At 36.5% G+C, this 18710-nt stretch overlaps 1 protein-coding gene across 1 annotated transcript in view; it reads left to right on the top strand.

Annotated features, from left to right (window-relative positions):
• Window positions 1-18710, top strand: part of LOC106873302 (ubiquitin carboxyl-terminal hydrolase 8) — a 48989-nt gene that overhangs the window by 4363 nt on the left and 25916 nt on the right. Inside the window, exons 2-8 of the mRNA XM_014920615.2 lie at window positions 4477-4600; window positions 6343-6487; window positions 7875-7960; window positions 10739-10884; window positions 11760-11934; window positions 13667-13829; window positions 14776-14920. Of these exons, the coding sequence (XP_014776101.1) occupies window positions 4500-4600; window positions 6343-6487; window positions 7875-7960; window positions 10739-10884; window positions 11760-11934; window positions 13667-13829; window positions 14776-14920 (961 nt within the window). The 5' untranslated portion in view covers window positions 4477-4499. The remainder of the gene's footprint in view (window positions 1-4476; window positions 4601-6342; window positions 6488-7874; window positions 7961-10738; window positions 10885-11759; window positions 11935-13666; window positions 13830-14775; window positions 14921-18710) is intronic.

Here is an 18710-nt window from a genome sequence, read left to right as displayed (position 1 = left end):
TATATATATATATATATATATATATATATTGATATGTGTGTTTTTGTGTCTCTTTTAATGCCCTCACCTCCCTGCTTGACAACTGATGTTAGTTTGTTTATGTCCCTGTAATTTAGTACCTTGGCAAAAGAGACCAATAGAATAAGTACTAGACTCGAAAAGAGAAGTAAGTATGGGGGAGTTGATTTATTTGACTACAACCCTTCAAGGCAGTGCCCCAGTATGGCCATATTCTAATGAGTGAAACAAATCAAATATAAAAGATTTACATGAGTTGTTCTGAGACTGACAAATAATACCAGGCTCCCTTTCCAAATAGTGAAAAATCACCATCACTCTGCCATTAATGAGAAAACAGAATAGTCTTTGCATCTACATGATTCTGCTTCCTTAGACAAGTTTAAAACCATCTTAGTTTTATAAGACAACAATATGTCTGTTCTCCCATTTTTCAATCTTCACAGTCCCCGTTTCTTCACTGAGAAAATCACTTGTGGGGGCAGTAGTGTTATTGAAGGGGCTTGTCAGAAAGGTGAGAGTAAAATATAATTTGATGTTCAAGGTAGCTATGGCCAACATAGTAATTACATACTTCATCGTATTGGCACTGCTATCTTTTTTTATTTGTTAGAATTTTTATAACAATTGAGATGGTTATAGTTAATCAATGAACCAGATAACTGAATCTGAATATTGGTTTTGAAATTTTGGCACATGGTCAGCAAGTTTGGGGAAGGGGGAAAGCTGATTACATTGACTCCCCAGTGCTCAACTGGTACTTACTTTATCGACCCCAAAGGGATGAACGGCAAAGTCGACTTTGTGGAGGAGTTGATTACACCAACTCTAGTGCTCAGCTGGTACTTCTTTTGTTGACCTTGTAAGGTTGAAAGACAAAATTGATCTCAGTGGAATTTGAAATCAGACTGTAAAGATGAATGAAATACCGCTAAGCATTTTGTCCAGCATGCTAATGGTTCTGCCAGTTTACCACCTTAATAATAATGATAATGATAATGATAATAATAATAATAATAATAATAATAAAATAGTAATAATGATAATCATCATCATCATCATCATCATGTCTACTATAGGCACAAGGACCAAAATTTGTGGCGAGGGGGACAGTCAATTACATTGACCCCAGTACTTGACTGGTACTTAATTTATTGACCTTGAAAGGATGAAAGTCAACCTTGGTGGAATTTGAACTGAGAACATAAAGACAGATGAAATGCTGCTAGGCATTTTGCCTGGCATGCTAACGATTCTGCCAGCTCACTGCCTTGTATGATAATTATAATAATGATTTCAAATTTTGGCATAAGGGCAGCAATTTCAGGGGAAGGGGATAAGTCAATTACACTGACTCCAGTGTCCAACTAGTACTTATTTAACGACCCCGAAAGGATGAAAGGCAAAGTTGACCTTGATGGAATAATAATAATAATAATAATAATAATAATAATAGTAATCCTTTCTACTGGAGGCACAAGGCCTTAAATTTGTGGGGAGGGGACTAGTTGGTTACATCAACCCCAATGTTTCACTGGTACTTAATTTATCAACCCCAAAAGGATGAAAGGCAAAGTCAACCGTGGCGGAATTTGAACTCAGAATGTAGCGATGGGTGAAATACTGCCAAGCGGTGCTAATGATTCTGCCAGCTTACCATGTTAATAAAAATAATAATAATGATAGTAATAATAATAAGAGCATTCAGTGAGTGCAAACCTCCACTTAATGCCTGGAATAAAGATGAGATAATCACAGTTTGAATGCCTTTGATCATGGATCTACCCAATTGGGGTTAACCTGGAGCTAATCAATAACAACATCCTCTCAACTATTAGCTGGAGATGATTTTTAGAATGAGAATATCTGAAATAAGCTTGACTGCTCTCACAAATGAGAATACTAAAATGAACCCAACCGCTCTCAAAAATTAAGTAAAAAAAAAATAGAAAGATAATCCAGAATCCTTGTCCAGTATCGGATCGATCCCAAAATCTAATCAGTTTGTACCAGTCACACGGCCAAACATCCCTGAAAGAATGGATGGAAACTCTTATTTGTGCTACTCAAGAGCAAGCCTTAAGAACTAACCATTCCACATTGACAAAGCAATTGAATCACCATTGTGCAGAATGTATGGGAAGTTTAGAGAAACCACAAGCCACATTGTATGTGAATGTAGCTCTTTGGCACAGCATGAGTACAAGAGACAGCATGACAATGTTGCTTGCATTGTACATTGGCTTTATGTGGGAAATAGTTGGTGCAAGCTAACAAGTGGTATGAACACCAGCCACTTGCTGTAATGGAAAATGGTATGGTGAAATTGCTATGGGATTTCAATGTACAATGTGATAATGTGATTGAGGCAAAAAGACCTGATTTTATCCTGGTTGAGAGAGAAGAAAGACATTACTGGATTATTGACATCGCTATCCCAGGAGATATCCATGTGGTAGAGAAAGAGAAAGACAAAGTGAATAGATACCAAGATTTGAGGCATGAGAAAGCACATTTGTGGGAACTGAGGAAAAGTGGAGGTTATACCTGTTGTGATAGGGGCACTTGGAACCGTGACAAACCAATTTCAGAAGTGGTTTAGCAGACTTGAACTCACTGTCAAGACTGAGATACTCCAGGAAACAGCCCTACTTGGAACAGCCAGGATTTTGAGGAGAGTCATATCAATGTAACTGGAATGAGAAAGTTAACAGGGCCTATGGTTATTAGTTATGACCCCCTCCTGATCAAAAGATACTGATATACTATCAATCTCAGACACGTGATGATAATAATGATAATAATAATTTCTAATATTCTAATTCTAAGGTGTAGGAGTGGCTGTGTGGTAAGTAGCTTGCTTACCAACCACATGGTTCCGGATTCAGTCCCACTGCGTGGCATCTTGGGCAAGTGTCTTCTACTATAGCCTTGGGCCGACCAAAGCTTTGTGAGTGGATTTGGTAGACGGAAACTGAAAGAAGCCCGTTGTATATATGTATACATATATATATATATATATATATATGTATGTGTTTGTCCCCCTAACATCGCTTGACAACAGATGCTGGTGTGTTTACGTCCCTGTAACTTATCGGTTCGGCAAAAGAGACGGATAAAATAAGTACTAGGCTTCCAAAGAATAAGTCCTGGGGTCGATTTGCTTGACTAAAGGCAGTGCTTCAGCATGGCCACAGTCATAAGACTTAAACAAGTAAAAGAGTAAAAGAGTAATATAAGCACAAAGCCAGAAATTTGATTAAATTGACCCTAGTGCTTTATTTTATTGATCCCAGAAGAATGCAAAGCAAATTGGGTTTTAAACTCAGGATGTAAAGAACTGGAACAAATGCTACAAGGCATTTGTCTGGCTCTCTAAAAATTTTGCACATTGACCTCCTTGACCGTGACAGGATTTGCTCTTGGAACAATAATATGAGCTAAAAAAGATAGCTTCTACATGGTCTCCCAAGCTACTAGAAATAGTAGCCAAATATCCCTTAAATTATGCAGCTAGCATCTTAAAAAGGAGATGTGCATCCAGAATAATGTAGTCTTGGACGTATTATACCTGGAATAAAGATGAGATAATCACAGTTTGAATGCCTTTGATCTTGGATCAATTGGGGTTAACCTGGAGCTAATCAGTAACAATAACAATAATAATAATAAAGCATTTGTTTCAGAGATTAGAAATGACAGTAGCCAAAGTAGCAGTTTTATATTACCACTCAACCCCACATTTTTTGACATACAAATATCAACAACAACAACAACAGCAGCAGTAGTAGCAGAGCTGCTGTGACAGTTTATTACAACCTAATATGGCTTCACTGTGACTGATGAGGTTAGGCCAAAATAGAGATTTGTTTGTTTTTCATTCACTGATTTAACTTTGAACAATGTATATAAATAATACTGTCTAGTAATTTGATGGATACATTCCCTGTGTGTTTGTGGATATGTGCGTGCGTGTGTGTGTGTGTGTTTGTGGATATGTGCGTGTGTGTGTGTGTGTTTTATTTTCAATGAGAATGTTAAACAAATCATCGTCATCATCGTTTAACGTCCGCTTTCCATGCTAGCATGGGTTGGACGATTTGACTGAGGACTGGTGAAACCGGATGGCTACACCAGGCTCCAATCTGATTTGGCAGAGTTTCTACTGCTGGATGCCCTTCCTAACACCAACCACTCTGAGAGTGTAGTGGGTGCTTTTACGTGCCATCGGCATGAGGCCCAGTCAAGCGGTACTGGCAACGGCCATGCTCAAAATGGTGTATTTTATGTGCCACCCGCACAAGAGCCAGTTCAGGGGCACTGGCAACGATCTCGCTCGAAAATCCTACGAAGGCCAATTAATATTATTTAAAAATTTGTCTATTTTTATCTAAAAGATTATTTTATGTATATTGTTTTAAATATATATATAATTACATATTTTTAAAAAAAAAACAGGCTATTTCTGCAACTCATTCAAGATGCCTGGAGTTAAACCAAGTAAAGATCTTTATCTTGCTAAAAACATTGGTGACCTGAACAAGTTGACTGAACTTCAACCACTACAATCTAGTGCAGTATTGTAAGTAATATCTTATTTTCATGATGGCCTTCCTCTATTAATTATTTATTCTCATTCACTGTGAACTATATACAGAACAATATACCTGCTTTCAGTTTGTTTTTTCTGTAAGAGCAAAATGACTGACTGGATATGATACTGTATGACTCCTTGCTCGTAAATCTTTGGTTTAGTACCACTGAAAGTATATCATTATGTATTTAGGCAGTAATTAAATTATTCAACATGACACATTTCATCTGTTCATGAAAGATAAGAACCATATCATAAAGGAGTGCTACCTACAACGAAATAACTTTTTGTCTTATCTGTATAATGTTAAGAAACTGGAGATATTCATTGATTCTCAACAATTATCTGTCACAACTATTTCTTTCTAAATCTTCCTGACTAACCTTTTAATTTTTCCACTGGCACTCTGTCATTTATGACAATGATGGTTCTAGTTGATCTGGTTAACCCATTACCTCCCATAATTCTATTAAATGAAATTTTTTAATGAAACTTTGATTTCTAGCATAAAACAGCCTTAGAAACACGCTGGAATGATCGAAATAACATTTCAAAATAACATTTTAAATAGAAATAAGCGAGATATTGGGTGAAAAATTAGCAAACCTCATTTGAATATCAGAGAATTACACCTAGTAGATATAGCAAAAAGGTTAGGTGTGTGTAAATATTGACAGATAATTATGAAATTTGTAATTTTTAAGTGATCTCATATGAGATCACTGGTAGGTAATGGGTTAATGGAACAGTCTCCTGCTGCTGCTTGATTCCTCAGGGAACATAGGGCCACAGAACAGTCTGTTCATGAAATTAATGTGCAAGTGGCTGAGCACTCCACAGACATGCATACTCCTAATGTAGTTCTCAGGGAGATTCATTATGACACAGAATGTGTTAAGGTAAGCCCTTTGAAATACAAGTATTTTTGCTAGCTGAGTGAACTGGAGCAATGTGAAATAAAGTACTTTGCTCAAGGACACAACATGACACTGGGAATTGAACTCCTGTGATAGAAGCTTCTGAGGTTGATATTCATCTACTTAAGGCTTTTTTTTTTTAATACCAATATATATATATTTTTTTATGGTGGGCACTGAGATACAGTAGTAATTCTTACTGAATCAAATGTAGGATTTAGTTTCAGTTCATTCTTCTGACTCGATTATTATTACCTCCGCCTTAGCGAAGGCAGAGGTATTGTTTTCAGGCATGTTTGTTTGTTGCCCGTAGATGAAACTTTCAGGGAAGTTTGGCCATGTGACAGGCACGAACGGATTAGATTTTGGGATCAATCCGGTATTGGACAAGGATTCTGGATTATTTTTCCTGTTTTTTTTCTCTTAATTTTTGAGAGCGGTCGGATTCATTTTTAGTATTCTTGTTTGTGAGAGCAGTCGAGTTTATTTCAGATATTTTCACTTTAAAAATCATCTCTGGGTAATCGTTAAGAGGATGTTGGTGTTGCCTTTGTGGAGGTTTGCACTCTCTGAGTGCTTGTGTTTCATCTGCAATGCTTATTTCATTGAGATAGATGGTAATGTCACAATGTTGTTCTCTAAAATAACAACAGATTTCAAGCATTTCTTTTCTTTTTTTTTTCTTTTTTTTTTTTTTTTTTTTTTTTTTTTTTTTTTTTTTTTTCTTTTCAAAGTTTCAGCTCAGAGCTGCGGCCATGCTGATGCACCACCGTGTAAGAAATTTATATATTTTTCTTATTTACTACTTTTCAGAGCTGTAAAATCAGCAGGAAGACTTTTGAAGGAAGCTGAACTCTGTGAAAACACCGGTGATGAAGAGAAAGCTTATGTGATGTATATGCGTTTCTTTAACTTGATAACATCAATTAAGAGAACAGCAGACTATAAAAAAGATGAGGTTAGTATCTTTTCCTGGATTGATTTTTATTATAGCCCTGGGTTATGATTGTTGTAATGAAGATCAAAAGGGCACAGCCATGGCTGTATGGTTTAGAAGCACATGGCTCCAGGTTAAATCCCATTGCATGTCACCTTGAGCAAGTGTTTTCTGCAATCAGCTTCAGTTGCCCAATACTTTGAGTAGAATTTGGTAGAGGGGAAAACTGCAGAAGTATGTGTGCTTGTGTGTGTGTAAATGTGTATACCTGCATATTTTTCAGTGATGTATATTAGCAAAAGATATACACATTACTCTTTTGCTTGTTTCAGTCATTGGACTGCAGCCATGCTGGGGCATTGTCTTGAAATGTTTTAATCAAATGAATTGACTCCAATTTTTTTTTAAGCCTGGTGCTTATTCTAAAGGCTTTTAGGCCAGACTGCTAAGTTACGAGGGCATAAACAAACTAACACTGGTTGTCAAGCAATGGTGGGAAACACATACATACACATGCATGCACACACACACGACGGGCTTCTTTCAGTTTCTTATTTCTTTACTGCCCACAAGGGGCTACACACAGAGGGGACAAACAACGACAAATAAATGGATTAAGTCGATTATATCGACCCCAGTACGTAACTGGTACTTATTCAATCGACCCCGAAAGGGTGGAATTTGAACTCAGAATGTAAAGACAGACAAAATACTGCAAAGCATTTTGCACGGCGTGCTAACGTTTCTGCCAGCTCGTCGCCTTCTTTCAGGGCTTCTTTCAGTTTCTGTCTTCCAAATCCACTCACAAGACTTGGGCTGGCCTGCGACTATAGTAGAAGACACTTGTCCAAATTTTCATGTCATGGGACTGAACCTAGAATCATATGATTGAGAAGCAAATTTCTGTCCACACAATCACACCTGCACCTAAAAAAATACTTGGGTCTGCTTATGGTAATAAACCCCACGGCTTCTGTTGAATCAACAGATATGCTATCATTACACTATTGCATGTGATGTGTAAATAGTATCTGTTTTTAGCTGGGTTGAATCAATGAAGCTGAATAATACTGTTTGCATATGATTACACAACACACAGGTTGCAGAAGGATTTCAAATCTTGGCCTTATGATCTCCAGGCTTATATCTTAACCCCAGACAGCTCAGCTATTGCTTCTGTATAGTCGAGTGGAAGATTATTATGCAATAAAGTAAATTGCTAATTAAACTGTTAACACTGAATATATGAGCAAAATAAGATATTTTATCAATTAATATTTCATTGATATTTATCAATTAATATTCTGTTGTTTAAACCAAACTGACATGTTTTATATTTGGATTAATAATAGAATTTATCTTATTGGTTGTAAAATATGGTTTTCTTCTTTTTTTTTAATTATATCAGTCATATTACAATAACATGATTGGATCTAAGAACTTGAAAAAAGCTATAAAACAAGCAGAATGCTTACAGAAAAGTTTGAATTATAGGTGAGTATGGTTATTGTTGTTGTTTTGCTATTGATATCGTTTAGATGTGCCAAAAACTGCTGATTCCATTTAGATGTGCTCTGAGAATCCTCAATATTTTTAAAGTGTAACTGAAGGAATTAATTTTCGTTTTTAGATATTATTTCAAACAAGGACTTTTATTAAACATTTTGGAATATTTGCCTTGTTCTGGGGTTAGACAACAAAGTTGGTTTATATAAGATATTTGCATTTTTATTTATCATGCCTCTGTAAATTAAAACTGACTTCTTGTTATTTGAGATCTGCTCCAAAGAGAAATTACATGATAGAACAATTTTATAAAGTGCTTGAGTATGATCCAAAGTGTTGATTAAGCAGGATGAGACCAAACTACAAAGAACTCCAAAATGATAGAGTAGTAGCAAAACTTTTCTGGAAAATCTTCACCATTGATGTCAGCTACTCAAATCATATGGGTCATTACTCAGCCACTCTATCAAAGGAGGGTTCTGTGTGGTTTCAGATTCAGTCCCACTGTATGGTACCTTGGACATATGTCTTCTACAACTGCTCCAGCTGACTAAGGTCATGTGAGTAGATTTGGCAGATGGAAACTGAAAGAAACTTGTTATATGTGTGTATGTATATATATATATGTATGTATATGTATGTCGAAATATTATTACCTTAATTGAGTGAAAGAGCAGTGCATGCCATCGAAGTGACACTGGGGTAAACTATATGAAGCTCAGTATACCCATCATGACTACCCTTCTGATAAGGGTACACCAGACACATGCATCACAACCATATGTGTGTGACATGGTGATCTCATATCAAGATAAACAATACATGACTTTGCAGTGGGTGCCCAGTTAGAATTTTTTTCAGATCGAGTAGTCCTTCCCACTCAAAAGGTCCATGGATAAGGGTTGTTTAAAGATGTTGAATGAAACACCCATGTTTCCAGAGGTGAACTATTCAACCCCCTAAGGATTCCTCTCAAAATACAGCTATGGTGCTCCCCCACTACTTCTTGTGATCGGAGATGCACATATTGTCAGCCACCAAGAAACATGCTCAAATGGTTAAGGTCAAACAACTGACAAGCAAATCTGTAGTATTGTGCAGAATATTTGCTGTAACCCATCTTTTTTATATTAAGACAAAGCATGTACATGATAACACTTCCAATCAGTTAAGATCAGAAGCCTTGAGAGCCAGTTGTATCTTGTCCTCTGAATCTGTCCCCCATGTCTTGGGCCCTTTTGGCCAATAAAAGAAATCATTATTATTATTATGGTGATGATGAGCTGGCAGAATGATTAAAGCATCAAAGAAAATACCTTTCAGAGTCAACAAAATAAAGAACCAGTCAAGTACTGGGTTGATCTAACTGACTAACCTCCGCCCCTCAAAAATTCCTGGCCATATACCTATATCAGAAACCATTTGCTGGTAACACGTGAAAGGCACCTGTGTCGGTGACACTTGCCCAATGTTACTATACAATGGAATTAAATCCAGACCATGTTGTTGGGAAGCAAACTCTTTACTTTGCAGCCCAAGCCTGTGTCAGCATGATATGATCGATAATCTTGTTTTCTTTTCTGTGAGATCCATATAATCATGTTTCAGTAAACTGATTTCATTTTCCTGTTGGAGCCATTTCATTTCACATTTGTCAATAATGTCCTTTGTTTGAAGTCAGTATTGAATAATCATTTGATGTTGGATACCTCTGATTATGTATGAACAGGCTAGCAATTCTGTTTATCGTGCTGGTGTAGATTTATTAGTAATCTAGTTTTTTTTTTTTTGTAATAATGCCAAGAAAGTACACTGTTGAATAGGATGCCTTGCTGTATTTCAATACCTCTTAGTGTTTAGGTATCACATCCAACTAAATTTGATGAGGTATGTACTGGTAGAGTATAGTATTAAATTCTAACAATCATATCCTTACCAGAGTTGACCCATATCTTGACAAATTGAATTGCTTTAAGCTTGATGAAATCAGGTCAAAGTTGAACATATCTATAATGTAAGATACTGGACAAAATGCTCAGCAGCTATTTATACTCAGTGTAAACTCCACTAAGGTTGACTTTGGCTTTCATCGTTTCAGATTCAATAAAATAAATACCAGTCAGTTGTTGGTGTTGATGTAATCAAAATATTTAAGTGAGAAGGAAGTCATTAGCGTAGCTAGAGTATGTGCCACCCGGGATGACCCTTCTGTTTTCCACCTCCAGACCCCACAAAAAACACATATTGCCCCTTTAAAAGTGCCGCTTGGGGTGCCCCCCCCCCCCCCAGCAGGCTAGTGAAGAAAGTATAAAATAAAGTAAAAGGAAGATTATATTAGGACAGTGTTTGGAAAGAGTTGAAGAAAATAAGGATAAAGACAGAGAGAGAGAGAGAAAGGGGCAGAGTTTCTGTAAAGTAAAGGGTCGTTTAGTGGTGGCTGATGTTAGGCAGACTATCAACAAGACATGTTAGGGTCCATAAAGTGCTTTAATGCAGAGCAGAAAGAAATTCTCATCATTCTAAGTTTGGTCAGTAGCAGTATGTAAAATGATCTTTGGCTTTGGCTGCTTATGTGATGATGAATTATGAGTGAGAGAGAGAGAGGGGGGGTACTCTTGAAGAGATGCAATGAATTGAAGAAATGCTACATTGCTGAATAATGAATAAAGTTTAAAAAAGAATTTACATTCAGTAACATGAAATCTTTCAAAAGTAGATTTTTCACTGTTTAAGTATAACTAAACTTATGACTTTTGTATCTTACAGGTATGACTTCTTGAAGGCGCAGGCATATTCTGAGAAGTTAGATACTTTGAAGAAAGAAGGAGAAGATGAACAACTGAAAGAAAAATTAGATCCTGGAAAATGTAATGATGATGTTGAAGAAGTGAAAAACCTGCCAGATAAAAGTGGTAAATGGCGATCAATTTTAATTGCTGCACTAAACAGTGAAACAACAGTAATGTAATATGCTGAATTTGATTACTTTCTGTTAATTAATTCATTGCACCATGCTTCTTGCTTCAACTCTTGGAAAAGCCAATTTTTATCTTTATTTTCCTTTCTTGGGTGGATGTCATATGTTTGGTTGCATTGACTGAACTGTGGAAATTTGAATTCTGTTCTATCAAATTTGCTATCCATCTTGTTTTGGTATGTTTGGCAGTTCTAGTTGTGGTTGTAGGGACAGAAAGGGCAAAGTTATTTCCTTCAGGTTAATCTTGTTTGAGCAGACCTATGGCATATTAATCTGCATTTTGGGGCTCCCTGATGTTGTTTGCTGTAGAGGATGCAGGAGTCTTGAAGGGGTCATTCAGATGACGTCCTGACCACCTGAAGATGGCAGCTTCAATGCTTGGCATTTTTGAGCGATTGAGGACTTTGTTGTTGCTGCATCGGTTCTAACACCTAGGAAACAGAAGCCAAGCATTCAGCCTGGCAAAGAACAATTCATTTCGACTGTTCCACTTTTGAGGATAGGAGAAAGACTAAAGAAGCAAAAGAAAGAAACACAAAGCCTGGCAACGCCAGCCAAACCCACCACCTGCCCTGCCATGCAATCAATGCCCAAGACTGTTCCATTCCTGACATGGCCTTGTGAGCCATGTCAGGTCTAAGCATCATGGTAGCATCAAATGAACCAAACTCGGATATGAGTGGTGCTGTCGCTACTGATGGCTTATTAATCCTTTAGTAGTTAAACTAGCCATATCTGGCCCAAATATCCTACCGCCTTTATGTTCAAACTGGTACGTACTATTAAATTTTCATTCAATTTTCATTTCAGAAGTGACTCCTCGTTATTCTGATGAACGGATTTTTGTTATGGAGCTGTATGCCTTACTGCAGGATAATTCAACCAAAATTATTATTATGGATGTACGTTCTGCAGAAGATTATCAAAAATCTAGGCTAAAATATAATGAATCTATTAATGTTCCTTCAGAAATTATACCTTCAGGGTAAGGATTTTGTATATATATATATATATATATATATATATATATATATAAATTTATTGTATTGTTTCTGTGTATAAATTGGATAACTTGTTTGATATAATCATATAAGTTATTTGATATACCTAAATATTTTGTCTTATATCTTACTTTTACCCTTTATTTCATACAAGATATTTTAATTATTTAGGGTTCAGTCATTCATAGGTATGCTGTACCTGATATATTTCCAGTCTACCTTCTATAGCCTTAGAAATATATTTTCTGTTAATGGTAAATTCTGTTTTACTTGGCCTTATCAACTAAATATATAAATAGCCAATGAAGGGAACCTTTACGGTCATAATGGCCAACCTGCAGCCTGTATGACATTCTGCATGCCACACTTAATGATAAATCATCTTGAATTTTTTGTAGTGTGGTTCTGCCAAATTATGAGGCATGTATCATGTGGCCTGCTTCTCAAAAAATGTTGCCCATGCCTGCTCCATGGAATCACTTCACAAACGTAAAAGAGCAGTCAAATCTTTTTAGAATCCCATCCTTCTGTTTTAAATAAAGACAGAAACAGTCACTAATGTTATCCTAGATACAATGTGCCTGAGGAAAAGAAGGGACATCTTTCATAATATATCTGCTCAACCTGAGCTGACTTGGTGTTAAACAACCACTAAATACTTATCCATCCACATGTCCAAAGAATGTATGTTTATATTTTACATGTTACAAGTAGTATAAGCTGTTGGGAAGCCTGCAAACCATGAAACTCTTCTGTCGATGTTAAAAGGCAGAAAAGGAAATGATGCACTACGCCTATGGTTATGAGAGAGAGACCATACAGGAAGTGGTTGATTAATATCAGGGAATCGAGTTGGAAGAAGATGGTTGAAAATGTGAGGCTGGTTGATAGCCAACAAAGGAGAGAGGAGGTTATATCCCTTGTTAAGCATCTATGGCCTCCCTTGGCTACAGATTTTGAAATAATTATAAAGCTAAGATACTAGTAATTAATAAAGTCATTATGGAAAGGACAAAAAGTAAAACTTGTTACAGAAATATCTCAATATATTTAAAAATCTGGTGCCGTATTGAAACCTGAGCATGTTGTACACTTCGCTATTCAACTTGTTTCCTCCTCCTTTTAAATTCAGGAGGTCACCACAACTGAGGTTGGCAAGATGAACTTGGCCTGAATGTGATAGCTGTTGCTCTTCTGCATTTATTATTTGTTGCTTTACATCCCAAAACAATGTTTATAGCTAACAATGCTATTGATGCTGTTGCTATTTTTGTGTGTGTATGTGTGTTTTATGATTGTCTGTCCTCAAAGGAAGATAAAGTCTTCTTAGGATGTTGAAGTACTGTTCTGGAGTTGTGTAGTTGTGTGTCTGGATGTTACTCTGCATGTAGTTTATAGTTGGGTGAAATTTTTGGCCGTTCCTTTGTACTTCATATTTTTCACACTAAGATAGTTACTCAAGTAAGAGAATCCTATTGTAAAAATGTTTTTCTAACAATCATATATTGCTTTATTGTCATTCATGAGATCCCTATTAGGCTTTAAAATTACTCTCCCTTGCAATAAACATTGCTATACAATTTTATTCATATTCTTTTCCCACTCAGTAAAGAAAATTATTTTCAAGTTTGGCCTTATACTTTATAACTACGAATTTTATACTTCAACTTTGATTCTCTACTGATCTTAACTATGTTTCTATTTGACATTTTTTAGCACCACAGTTCCATACATACAAGAAAACTTACCAAAAGACTCTAGATCATTGTGGAGCCATCGGGGATCTGTGGACTATATTATTCTGATGGATTCTAGCTCTACAAAAGACTGTGTATTACCAGGCACACCATTGAAAACTCTTCAAGATGCTCTTTTTAAAGTAGGTATCAAATTTGCGCTTATCACCTTACATTATCCCCATTCCATTTTCTTTCTTTTAAAGAATTCCTGTTTAGCTGTGATGTTCAGGAACAAGATCAAGAAAGAAACTCTGTTGTAACTAATTCAGATTTAGCTTTGAGTAAATGTTGATGTTATTATGTGCCATGTAACAGTATTGCATGCATTTTGTTTTTCTTTGCTTATCTAACAATTTGCATAAGAGTCTGATGGTCCCTATCTGAAAGTTTTGGTTTTCTTCCTGAGTTTTGTTTCAATGAAGAAGTTTTTCCCTTTCTCAAAGGCTGTCATTACTTTCGAAACAGTACTTCTTGATACACCAAACATTTCGGCTGTTTTCATTACACTAGCACCTGCCATACAAGCACCAACAATTTGACCTTTCTGAAAGTCTGATAGATCTGTCATTTTAATGAATTTTAATTACCTTTTTCTGATGATATCTGAAAAGAAACAGCAATTTTAGCCAAACATATTAAGCAACACTAATAATAAATCTAAAAACATAAAAATGAACAAGCTTTTGACGGTTTTATAGATATTTAAAAATTATGATGCTATAATGCTAGGTGTTTTCATTGTTTTGTCCAACTCCTGTATATATGTGTGTATGTGTGTGTGTTTATTGACAACCAGGGCTGGTATGTTTACATCCCTGTAACAAAGTATATCCAAACTACAAGCTACGTGGTTGTAACATAAACTCCTTAATACCACCATTATCTCTCTAGACATACTATTAGTGGTGCACATTTAATTAGAATATGTGGTTGGGAGAAGACTAGACTGTTATGATGGAAATGTTCTCATGAAAAACCATTAAAAAAAATATGTAAAACCTGAAATCTTCACATTGTTGGTGTTGATTAAAATTTTTTTCACTACATGTCTTTTTTGATAATTTCATTTTTTTTCTTTAAATTCAGTACGACAGCTCAACGATACTTGCCAACCAGCCACTTATCCTTGAAGGGGGCTATGAACAATGGATGTTGCACTACCCTCAGATGTCTACAAATCCGATAGCTTTTGAAAAACCTTCTGTTGATGTAGGCTGTTCAAGTCCATCTTGTAAGTAACACTTTAAAATCTTACTGGATAATCTCTTTTATATTTCTGCTATATACAACTGAGTTGAGAATAATAATTACATTTGATGTGCACTTGGTTTACCTGTACATGGTGGTGATGGTGGCCATGGTGGTGGCAGTGGCAGCAGTTAGCTTGATATCCTTTTGAGCTGTATCTAGGACCACACTATCCCATCTGTTCTTCCTTCTTTAAAATGAGGGGGATTTGGGTGTTATTTCTAGCAAATTAAGTAACTATTCAGAGCCTCCTTCATTAACTGTCCTTAAAGTTTATTTGTTCTTGGCAAATTGCCTTTTATTTTCCTTTCCTTACTTTTATCATTGTTGAATGGTGCATAGTTACTCTTCTATCATAGACACCACTAAGCATTGATTACATATTGGGATTCAATATAACATACAATGAAGTGGTTTCCTATTGATTTTTCAAGATTCCCCCAAGAGAATTTGAGCCCAGCACTGCAAGCCACATGTAAAACTCATCAGTTGTATAATGGCTATTCTACTCTTCTTTGCAGTGAGCTGTTGCAACCACTTTTATAACCTCTCTACAACTTTCAGGAAGTGAGTGTCTTTGCCAGAAGCACAGTGCACTTGTTGTTAGTGGGGGGTGCATATTTTCAAATATTTCACACCATTTCAAATTCCACTTCTATTTTACTTTAATGGTAATAATGTAATACAGTAGGTTGAAAAGGTGCATGGCTTAGTGGCTAAGGATATTCAGTTCATGATTGTAATGTTGTGAGTTCAATTCCTGGTGGTACGTTGTGTCCTTGGGTGCAAAACTTTATTTTTCGTTGCTCTAGTTCATTCAGCTGGTAAAAATAGGTTTCAGCTTATAGTTCAAAGGATCAGCCTTGTCACATTCTGTGTCCTACTAAATCCCTTTGAGAACTCTGTTAAGGGTACACATGCCTGTGGAGTGCTCAGCCACCTACACATTAATTTCATGAGCAGGCTGTTCCATTGATTGGATCAACTGGAACAATCATCGTCACAACTGACAGAGTGCTAGTTTGAAAACCAATGGCCCAGCATAAGGTAGAACATTAGTTGAGCCTACATCATCATCATCATCATCATCATCCTCATCATTGTTTTACATCCACATTCTGCATTAATAATGAGTGAGTCAGCACAATCTAAGTCAGTTCTTATTCAGAGTTATTACCCTCCCAGACATTCCACTTTTGTCTTGGATTCTATGGTTGGATGGTCTTTCTATCACCAATCACTTTATAGAGTGTATTGGTAAGTGTTTGAGAAAGTGCAATCGAGTAAGAAAGAGAGACTAGAAGATGGGGAAATAAAGAAGCTGATAAAGACCAGTAACATAGGGAACAATTTGGTAGTTTCTAGAAGATAACCTACTAAAAGCTACTCACCGTATTCTGTAGCAGGAGCAAGGTTCCAACTTACTTCAAATCGAACATGGTGGTGGGATACTGTTGTGGTTAGAGGCATAAAAGCTAAAAAAACAGGTCCAGAAAGAATGGAAGGAATTAGGAAGCAAAGAGCATTATCATGTCAATAGAAGAGCTGCTAAGATGACAAGTTAACATGGCACAGTGAGATCTGAAAGAAGGAGGTTGGCCAGTATTTAGTGCAATGAGGGTAAGGAGTTAGAGATGTTCTAGACAGTAAGGCAGAGTATCAGAGTGAACCAAGATATTGTTGGGGGAAAGTGTGTTTGACATATAGTTGTGTACTACTTTCACTAATGCTGAGAAGAGGCAAGCTTCCAGAGGTTATCACAAAAGACTGTTAAATGGGGAAAATGTATTGGAATAAAAGGAGCTACCCAGTATGTGCCCAAATAAAGGGACCAGCTGGTGAGGTAGGACAGTTATAGAGTCAAAATGGCCATTAAGGATATGAAGTTGGAGAAAGCAGCTGGTCCATTGGTTTGGTATAGTAGCTGAGATGTTGGAAAATATCTGACAAAATAGACCTTAAGTCAGTCACCTGTATAGTCAACTAAACAATTACATATTATTGTCATCTGCTTCAAGAGTAAACAAGAGGCTCTGGAAAGAAGCAAGTACAGAGGTATCGAACTGATGGACAAAATTATGAAAGTGTGAACCACAATGGATTACAAAAAAAAAAATCTGCTTAAATGAGATGCAGTTTAGATCATATGCATTAGACCACTGATGCCCTCTTCATAGTATACCAGCTGTAAGTTCCTAGCTAAGAACAAACCTCTCTACCTAGCACCTGTTGTTCTGGAGAAGGCCTTTGAGGGAATATAACAATCTATAGTCTGGTGGTTTATAAGGGTAAATGAATGTTTGGTGGGAGCAGTGCAATATAGTCAGCATGAAGAATTTAGGGTGCAATTAGGTCTCTATCAAAGCTTGGGTTTCAGCACCACTCCCATCATCATCATCATCATCGTTACCACCACCACCACCACCATCATCAACATTGTTTTAATGCTCACTTTTCCATGCATGGGTGAGACAGTATGTTGAAGTAGATTTTCTATAGTAAGATACCCTTCTGGTCACAAACCGTCACCTGTTTGCAAGTTAAGTAAATATTTCCACATGGCCAGATATCTTTTTTTAGAATATTGGAAATGAACGACACTGCTTGTATGACTGACTCTCATTTACAACTATCACATGATGTCAAAACAAAGAGACACAAACATACATATATTCCCACTCACACATGCATACATTTATGTATGCACACACACACACACACATGCATATGCCTGCATGCATGATGGTTGCTTTCAGTTTCTGTCTACCAAATCTACTCACAAGGCTTTTGCTGATCGGGGGTTATGGTGAAAGCACTTGCCCAAGGTGTCATGCAGTGGGACTGAACCGGAAATCATGTGGATGGGAAGCAAACTTCTTACCACACGGCTACACCTGCACATATGATACACCTCTAATACACCTGCACATATAATACACATATACTACAGCTATAAGGATGACAAGCAAAGTCAACCTCAGTGGAATTTGAACTCAGAACGTAGTGGCAGATGAAATAATGCTAAGCATTTTGCCCGGTGTGCTAACGATTCTGCCAGCTCAGCACCTTATAACAACAACAATAATAATAATAATAATAATAATAATAATAATAAAAATAATAGTGATGATGATGATGATGATGACACCACTGCTACTGTTGCTGACCTATGACTAAAATGACAATAGCATGCTAATTATTGACATAACAATACCAAATGACTGTAATGTTGTGCAAAGCTAAGAAATTACATTGACCTAGCTGTTAAGGAATGTGTTTATGAGCTCATTTGTAATTGACATAACTGGAGTGATAGACAACCATTTCTGTAAAGATTATAACATAGGGGCATTCTTCCACAACGTTGTTTTGTTAATCTTAACCCTTTTGATACCAGCCTGCTTGAGACTGCTCTTGGTTTTATGGTAAAAAAAACTTTTTGTTTTAAGATTATCTAAATCAAAACCTTTCATTACAATTTCACTTTAATTCATGTTCCAAAAATCAGCTTAAGATATACACACACGCGCGCGCGCACACACACACACACATGCACTTGCACACACACACACACACACACACATACATGAGGGTCAGCTGAAAGGTTCAAAGGCTGGTATTCTCATGGAATGTGACCAAATGAGTTTTGTTTTTCAATATAGTCCCCCCTTGTGGTCCACACACTTTCATAAATGCATCAGCAAATTGGCATAATGTTCTCCATGTGGTCCTTTTGAAGATAATCAATAAACACAATACCTTTTGCATCCTAA

The sequence above is a fragment of the Octopus bimaculoides genome, chromosome 18 (genome assembly GCF_001194135.2).
Source record: "Octopus bimaculoides isolate UCB-OBI-ISO-001 chromosome 18, ASM119413v2, whole genome shotgun sequence".
Taxonomy (NCBI): Eukaryota; Metazoa; Mollusca; class Cephalopoda; order Octopoda; family Octopodidae; genus Octopus; species Octopus bimaculoides.
The sequence above is the reverse complement of the archived record's forward strand: the minus strand, read 5'-3'. Positions and strand labels throughout refer to the sequence as shown.